General features: G+C 37.5%; 1 protein-coding gene across 1 annotated transcript in view; it reads right to left on the reverse strand.

The window, feature by feature from the left end:
- Positions 1 to 4,101: 4,101 nt before the first annotated feature.
- LOC101845261 (O-methyltransferase MdmC) overlaps positions 4,102 to 9,102 on the reverse strand; it is a gene marked incomplete at its 5' end in the record, with an annotated part of 11,609 nt that continues 6,608 nt past the window's right edge. The window contains 1 exon segment of the mRNA XM_013086596.2: positions 4,102 to 5,802. Coding sequence (XP_012942050.1) covers positions 5,728 to 5,802 — 75 coding nt within the window.

The following is a 9,102-nucleotide window of genomic DNA, read 5'->3' on the forward strand; positions in this document are numbered from 1 at the left end:
GTTGTGTGTCTGTCTGTTTCACTGTCAGAGCAAAATTGTATGTCATTGTGATCTGGTTGTTTTAAACGTGGTTGTTTTGATCGTTTTTTCCTTCCTAAGGGTTACTGAACTGTATACACGTGGTATTCTCATGTTCTCACTACTTGTTCACTATCCCTGTGTTGAGTTGATGGTGACTGGGGCCTGTTGTGCTACAGTCGGTTAGGCTTCTTGCAAAATATGAAAGTTTGATTCCTGTGTGGGGAAGTTTCATTTTAAGTATATGTATATTTGATAATATACCCATCTTTCCGTTGAGATACTGTATCCTTCTTTACTCTCAGGCCTAACAGTTTAATTTTAATGTGAAGTATCCTTCCTCCTTGAAATGATCTGAATTGTGATGATGGAGACTTAAAACATCATATCATGTAGTATACAATTGATCAATCTTTATGACTATTTTCACATCACTCTGTGCTCTTACACTTGAACAAACTACAGATTGATGTCATCATTCAAGGACATAGGCTACTAGTAAGCCCTTATTGCTGTAAGCTGACGAAACGCCTTTAAAAAAATCAAAGCCGTTTTGAGATACAGAGGTTTTTTTGTCAGCGTAACCATTTTTTAAAAAGCATTATTCCGAAGTTTGGATTCTAATGTATTCAAACAAAAACTAGTTACAGTTTCACTTTGATTTTTTTTCACATAAGTAGGGCAACAATCAGGCTTTCGATTAAAACAAATTAAAAAATGGTGCCGAAAATGAAAAGAGGCATTTTGTCAGCTTATGGCAGCTTAGTAGTGTAGAATTTATTCAAACATGTGCTGTCTCAGGTGAAGTTGTCATTTAACATTCTTTTACAGCTGCTGTCGCAGAAGGTGCAATGATCTCCTTGGCCAGTTCTCATGATGGTTGCTGTTGACCTATTTTTATTTAGATTTTTGTTGTAATGTCATGTCTTGCATCATGTCAGGAGTGTGAATAGGTCTCAAAATATGAAAACTGATGGAATGAGGAGACAAAATTATAATTCAAATTACTGTTAAAAGATGTTTACTGTTGATGAGAAAATCTGCTGACAAATTTATAACTGGTGTCAGTATGCAGGGGTACCCATCCACAACTATATAATTTGTTTTAATAATCAGCCCCCCGAAAAAAGTTAATAATCTGGCTTAAAAATTCGTAATATGGCACTGGGTGGTCTTCTGCCCTGGCTTATGAAGGACAGGGGTTGTAGTCAAGCAAGTTCATTTATGAATTTTAAATGTAACATTAACGAGGGCGTGGTGAGAAAAAAGGTTCCTGCAGGCTCATCATTGTTGAGTAAAGAAAACTTTTGGACATGCAGAATTTCCAGGCTAACCTGTCTCTTGTCACTTTCACCCATGGCTAGTTTTTCTTTGCTCTGAAAATCAGGAAGGTTGAAAATGGTTTGTGGTAGGTGAAATTTTTGTAAAAATTGGAATCAGGGTATTATAATTTGTATTTTTGAAAAATGAATGAAAATCGTAACATATCCACCAAATTTGAATAGAATGATGGGCAGCCCTGAGTATGTGAGGCCTACCTGTGGTTGTTTTTTAAATTTTATTTACATAGGTTTGTAATGTACAATACAGTGGAGTTCACTTAAATCCAACAGTTAATCCGAAAACCGCAGTTAACCAAAACGAAAAATACCCCAATTTTTTTTATAGTACTCGAGCAACCTCTCAACAAAAAAAATCAGCTAAACCAAAGTAAATCCTGTGGTCCTGCAGATTTTGGTTAAAGTCTAAAGTGGACACCACAGTATTCTTTCATAAAGGAGTCCTGTTTGCAGAACAAATTCTTTGAATCTATGAAGAAAATCCCTTCGGAACTTGTGTTGAGAAAAGGTAAAGCCAGTTCTTCATTTTGTGAAATTTGTACCCCGAGTACCTTCTCGCATTATTAGTATTAGTAGTTTGTATTAATGTTAAACCTGCCGCTTGTAAAGGTCTTCCTTTATTTATTTATTTATATATGGAGGAAGTTGTTATGTTGATTTTGGTTTTATTTATGTTCTGTCATACAGTGGGTGTCCACTTCGCTACAAAGCTCAATGAATATCAAACGAATTTGAGTACTCAAACTCAAAAGAGTACTCAAAGGAAACAATGTGTGTGTGTACTTAATAGGAAACATTCCCTTTAAAATTTCCTAAAAATATACCATTGCGGGCAGTTGGTGGGTGCTCTGTGTTGTTTGCTCTTTCTTTCCTGTTAAACATCTATTGTGCTTATCTTCCTCCTTTTTTTTGTTTGTTACTCTCTTGTAACACCTCTAATCTTTTGCATTTGTAAATTGTGTGACCACATTGTGTTGTAAGTGCTGTAAAACTTTTACTACAACTAAAAGGTATCGTTTACCATTATTATTAAAGTCAAAAGGGTTGATTTGTGTCATCTACACCGGTAACCATGTAGACATGTATTTCGTTGTGCCCCTCTTTCTTGGTGGAGCTTTGACTTAAGAACCCAAAAATAAGTTTAGTGAACTGGAGATTCTGTCTACTGCCTATGATGTAATGGGGAGGCCATTCGAATTCAAAGTGCACTCCAAAGACACAAGTTTAATTCATACGACAATTGGAAGACATATGTTTCATCAAGTGACAGGATTTTGTCAAGAATGTTCAACACGTAGCCGTGGTTTCATTTTCCTGTAGGTCCTGACAAACAGGGTTGAAGAAGTGATTGATCTTCATATTTATAAGAATTTAATTTACGTGAATGAGGGAGTAAAAGTCCTTAGCCTCGATACACGTACATTTGTACAGACAGGCAAATGGAAACCCAACCTAGCACAGTTGCCCAACCAAAGGCATGGATTGCGCGTCCTTCCCCCTATTCACCACAGTTAAATTGGACAATGTTTGATGCACACTAATTCATGTTGGAAATTTCGAAAGAGTTATTACCTCAGCACTGGTTTGATGTTTGTTATCCGATCTATTTTAAATTTGGTGCTCATTATGAATCTGATGTCAAAGTAGCTATCTTTTGTTCATAACATTAACATATGACCTGCACATACTGACCGTAATGACTTGAAAAATAGCTAAATCTAGAATTGTTATTCTTCTGACATTCTTTCCACAGGCCTAACCAAGAGTATCTGCCCTCTAATTTTTTAATATTTTTTTAAGTTTTGCAAGTCGTAAGTCAAGTCTTACATCCACACTGCTCCAACCAACCCTGCCTGTCAGTGTCAGGACCAGCCTTGGGAGGGTACAAAGTGGTTTGACTACATACTCTACATAGCCCAGCAGACAGACAGATGACATACTAGATGAAATACCTTAACAGTGTGGGAATCAAATTCACACGTCTCCAATGTGCAATGATGAAGACCCTAACCATGTTACAAACAGTAACAGCAGTCTCAATATTCGAGTTTTTTTTGGTCAATTTGTTGTTGCAGTTGACATAGATTCATACCGGTGTGTATAAAAAAGTTAAAACATGTGTTATTTCATGAATTATATGGATCTAAAATCTTGTCAGTATTCCAGGTTTTTCACGATTTTTGTCATAGATATCTCTAAACATGAAATAAAGTTTCAACGTCTATTCATGTCAGTAAGGACGATAAGCTTCCTTATCCAGGCCAATGTTCACCTGTGGTCATTCAATGGGTTTTATTTGTATTGAGCATTTGATGTTCTGTAAAAAAAAAAAGAAAAAGCAAAAAAAAAAAGCATGGTTTTCAGAAAGAAATACAGTTGAATTCTGTTACCTTCATTTCTCTTCCCTCTACTCTATGATGTCTGTCTTTCTTGCTTTTCTCCTTCATTAAATGGCCCATATTGTGATGATTTGTCTCTTTTTTTCCTCAAAGATGCTTTCACGTTATTTTCTACTTTTTTGGAACCTTTGACGGTGCCATTTCTATGGTCTATTACCCGGTACCAGCTCTTATGAGTAGATTGTTATCCCCAGGGGGAAGAATACTTTGGTCCCATTTGTCACTCCACCTCGCCGACTGTTGAAATAGGTATGATGTAGTAGGAGTTAACGCCTGAATTACAAGTAGTGGAATTAGACAAAAGAAGGCTTGGAATGGAGTAAAAATAAAAATAAATCAGCAAGTGTAGACAAAATAATTTATTGTTGGACCAAGGTGTTAGTTGAACAGAGCATCAAACAGAAGATCTCTACAGAGTGCTTACAAAACAAAAACGCATTTTTAAAAAATATAGATTAAAATAAAAATGCATATATATATAAAAATGCTGGAGTGCATTGTCTCGTTATAGGAAATAACAAAATCCTTCCATAAAAAAAACTTGAGCAGTGCTTTACATTTGCAAGCAGGCAACATTTTAGAAGATGTGGAAAATTGAACTTCTTTACAAGTTGTTCACATATTTGAAAATATTTGGCAGCCAAGAGTATTCTGCAGCAGGCCTACGTCAATTAAATATAATATATATCTCATCAAGTCTTTGATATTTTCAACATGTTCCAGAAAAAAACCCAGGAAGCAGGGAAGTAAAAAGGAATGTATAAACCACTCTGTGGGGGAGAAAACACATCGATGGTGTCACAGTGGGCTGTATCACTCTCGGTAATAACAGGATTTCTGCTGTAGCAGGCTTATATGTCTATCCCAGGTCTGATTTTTTTATGATGTAATGCATTGTAAAAAAATATTTGTATTAACACAGGCATTCAGATAGGCATGTAGTAGTCCAACTATTGACAACATTCTGTAACGAATTGACAAAGCAGAAGAAAAAAAATCAAATGAAGCAAAACATCCAACTCGGCGAATTGTTCCTACATGACCCACAGGAGGCCTAAGTTGATTGCGTAGATAATTACACTATTAAATATATATTATTCTGGTGATGTATCATACTTATGTGTGTACAGGAGGGAGGGGAAAAGCTGGGTGCATCTTGATGTTGATTCAAACTTTTCCAATCAGTGACCTGGCCTGATCCTGGTCTGGCACCACATCGTCACGTTATCTTTCCATGGAGTGGCCAGACTTATAAATTTAGGGGAAAAAAATTACTCAGATCCTTTTCCCTGCAGTAGAAACTATTTGGACATGGATTAGTTATAAAGGACACAGAGCCTGAGGTAGAACATAGTTTGTGCTAAATAAATGTAATTATTGTTTTTACTAGACTATAGAAAATATTATGTATCTCAAATGATGTGTAGTCAACCTCTTTGGGAATCCAAAGAAATATCCCTGGAAAAGAAAGAAGAAATAACTGATAAACTGGAAGTGGAATGTCTATGATGTAATAAAAACAATTGCATTCTTTAATCATTATTGTATGATCATGATGTAAACATTTATTGCAATCTATGACAGGATTTGTCTGTTACATGGATGTCTCTGTCATTCCACTGCATACTCCTGCTGTGTCACTCATATCTTGAAAATTTTTGAACACCGACACATATATAGGCCTACCTTTCTGTTTAAATGATGAGAGAAGAAACAAAAATTATTCCACGGTTGTTTTTGTTTTTTTTACCATTTAGAGAGCAAGCTGACTCCTGATTTCTGAGGATTTATCTCAGAAAAGGTTACAGAAGAAAAAAAATTACTTATAAAATTCCTTCCAATTATGCGGGTCAAGCATGACACCATCGATGTGACTTGCAAAAACCACAGTCAAACATTCCAATCAATTCCAGTAGGCCCCTACATCTGATGGAGAGCCCCATAGACCAGGGTTAACTTTTGTTTCCGTATCATTGTGGCACCTCGCCCACGACATCCGTCTTTCTACGCAGCATCAACACACCGTCTCGGAGAGGCACCACAACCTGCAAATGACAAGAGTAAAAGTGAAAAAGAGGCTGAGAGTGATCTGATGATGTAAAACTCCGTCAGAATAATGAGGAGGTTTTGTAGTCTGGTGTACCCATCCCTATTATTTTAACTCATTTGAGCCTATTCTCGTGTATTTATGGGACAATGTCTCCTGTGTTTTTTCGGTTACAAGCTACAGAAAGCGGCAAGCCAACAGTTGAACCACCTGTTTAGTTTCGTTAAAAATAATTTTCGGAATTTATTTTGAGCTGAAACAGACAACACTAAGTCAGTCACCCCCGCATTGCGACAGATGATTTTATTATAAATGGGGCGCAAAAAATTGCGTAAACCCCAGTCACTGCCATTTTCAAAATATTAAAAAAATTAAAACTATTCGACACATGCAGTTTTATTTTTCTGTGAGAGCGTTTCTTTTTTTTGTTGTATTTCGTAAATTATGATTATGACAGCTCTCAGTCTTTTTGTGGTTAACAATTCAATATACCCCAAAACTGTCAGGCTGCAATGGTTGTTGGGGGAAAAATAGCTGAGGCTCAGGTGAGTTAAGACACTTAAATGCTCTTCCAAAAACAGTGTAAAAATTTGAATTAAGAGCTATCTATCTGTGTATATTTTTTTTCAGTCGCCTGCAACACCTTACTAGACACAAAAAAATGGGCATCAGTGGTAAAAAGGCTCTTTACTTTTACCATTGTATGCTGAAAAACACTTGTACAAAGTTCAATACACTAATACATGACATGAGTATGCATGTGATTCCTGGGCAGAGCAATTTTATCAAGCATCTCTATCTGGGCTGCTGTTTCTCCCTCAGCCTAGGTGGGTTCTGACAGGCAGGGCCCAAGCAGCCCATCCCCCAAACGGTCTACATTATATATTGATTGATGGCAGTGTAAAACATGATAACGATTAATACTTTTTAACCCTATCCGTACGTCTGGGGGTCATTTTGTACTCTTCAAATTTTAAAATACTTCTAGTACGAAGATCTCTTTGAAACTTTCAGTATTCTGTCCCCATGGTTTTATGCACCCTGCAAAATGTAGCAAAATTTGATCATTTTTGGCATAATTTCTGATTATTTCCCTTTATCATTCTTTGTTAAAATTAGATCTAAATCTAACAGAATCGCATAATTTCACATTTTTGGCCTCAGTTTGCATAATTTCAAAATTTTTCTTGCCTAAAACGACGGGGACAGTCTGTGGCCCACGCCTCAGCCTGCCGTTATTCTCTTCTTCAATGTCAAATAGGTACTCGATTACCTCTCCCGAAATAAACCAACTAACCACACATACTGAAACTGAAACGGCATAGACCTATACTATGCACTCCAAATTTAAAGTTTGTGAAACATCCTTCTGTCAATGTGGCCAGTCAGCCAGGGATCAGAGAACAACCCCTATATCCCACAGCACACAGAGCACAAATGACATCAGAGCGACACCAGTGGAGAGAAAACTTTCTGGCAGCCTAAAGGATCAGTTTGATGAGTTTGTGCACACCATGGACTGACTGACTAATAAATGTCATCAAGAACTTGGAAGAAGAAGTAGCAAATACAATTACAATGAAATGGAACCTTACCTAAGGGCAAATCGATACTATGAATATGATACCCAATAGCAATAAACCATAAAATGAAGCAACTAAATAACCACCCACCTTCTACCCCCCATAAAAAAATATATAATATTAATACAATAAATAATCTATGTAAAAAATACTATCTAACAAAAATAAAATAAAAAGAATTTTAAAAAATAAAAATAATGTTACACACATAATAATTATAACAGTTCACCCATCAATGTTTGATGATGACCAATTCATTCGCAGGGGAGAATATTTTTAAAGTGTAATGGAAGAATTAAAGGTTACGATGACCTGTGGCTTCTGCTACCGATATGGCCAATGAGACCAAAGCAATCATTTATAGTGGTCTCCATCTAAATGCACATTATACCAAGGCACGCTCCGCTCCGCTCAAATGCATGTTTTTGTCATATGACAGGTTTTTAACTATATATATAATTTAGATGTTCAAATGCAGTCACTCCTTAACGTACACTTTGATCCTCAAAAAACACCAACAAGTAAAGCCTGACAAAAACAAATTTTCGCTACAACCGGCACAGCTTGGATTAGACAACAAGCCCACACAATCAGATATTTGGTGAAACTGATCCTCACGCAGAACAAAGAGAGCGATGGACAGCATTTTCACACCCAACTTTCCACAGACATATAAAATCAAGGACTGATCTGGTGATGGAAAAGATATGTTGGAGTGCGGGGGGGGGGAGACTAAAACTGAAATGTTTTTTGATTGGTCACTCGAAACACATCTTTGAGAGAAGTTTTCTGACCTTTGGTTTGGTGACTGTTCGTAATGTTTAGTTAGGCATGAAGAACACTAAATAGGCCTCTATAGGATTAAAGATTAGTCAAGTAATCAGCTGCACTTGAAGAACTTTTAGCTTATTGGCTCAACGAATCACAAGAGAAAAGTGTATTTTTTACTGTTTTTGTAAGTGTTTTACGGCGCTCGCAACTGCATAAGGTCATATGAGCGCGCAGGACACATTAAACCTTTTCAGTTGGTAGGAAATTTTGAAATTTGCCCGGGTGGCGGCTGAAGCTTACTTTTATAAATTTTAGACCACCAAGGGATCTCTAACATGCGCAACTTGCACACGGGCCCTCCGAGATTTTTCGCACTTGTCCGAGAAGGCTAGGTGTAGATATCTTTCCTACCAGAAGATCAGGGGTGTGGCTGAAAGACAGCAGTAAAAAGGAGTCAAGGAGAGCAGTAGAAAGGCGGCAGAAAGAAGAAGCGAAGGAGTAGCAGTAGAAAGGCGGCAGAAAGAGTCAGGAGCCCAGAGGAGGGGGCGAAGGAGGCGAGGGGGTGGGAGCAGAAAGAGGAGGCGAAAGCAGACGACAGAACATTATGAGAGAGCAGAAAAGAAGGAGAAAGGAGACAATTTTAGAGTAGAAAATTCTTCGGTCGCTACCCCGGTTCGAACCCAGGACCTTTGAATGAGAGGCCAACACATGAAATTCTAGGCCCCAGGATCCCCAGAAAAAACTCTCAGAATGTTCAATTCAGATCTCACCCATGCATTTACCGAGTTGCAATAGATGTCAGGTAGTCGCGAGTAATCGCTTGGAATGCCACGTGGCTGAGCGCTTTTCCCTACATGACTATCACCAACAACTGTTCACAATATTTTATAGTGCATATTCAGTAGAGTGAGTCTGTCTTTCTGCTTCCCCCCCCACCCCCCCCA

Source organism: Aplysia californica, unplaced genomic scaffold (genome assembly GCF_000002075.1).
Source record: "Aplysia californica isolate F4 #8 unplaced genomic scaffold, AplCal3.0 scaffold00484, whole genome shotgun sequence".
Taxonomy (NCBI): Eukaryota; Metazoa; Mollusca; class Gastropoda; order Aplysiida; family Aplysiidae; genus Aplysia; species Aplysia californica.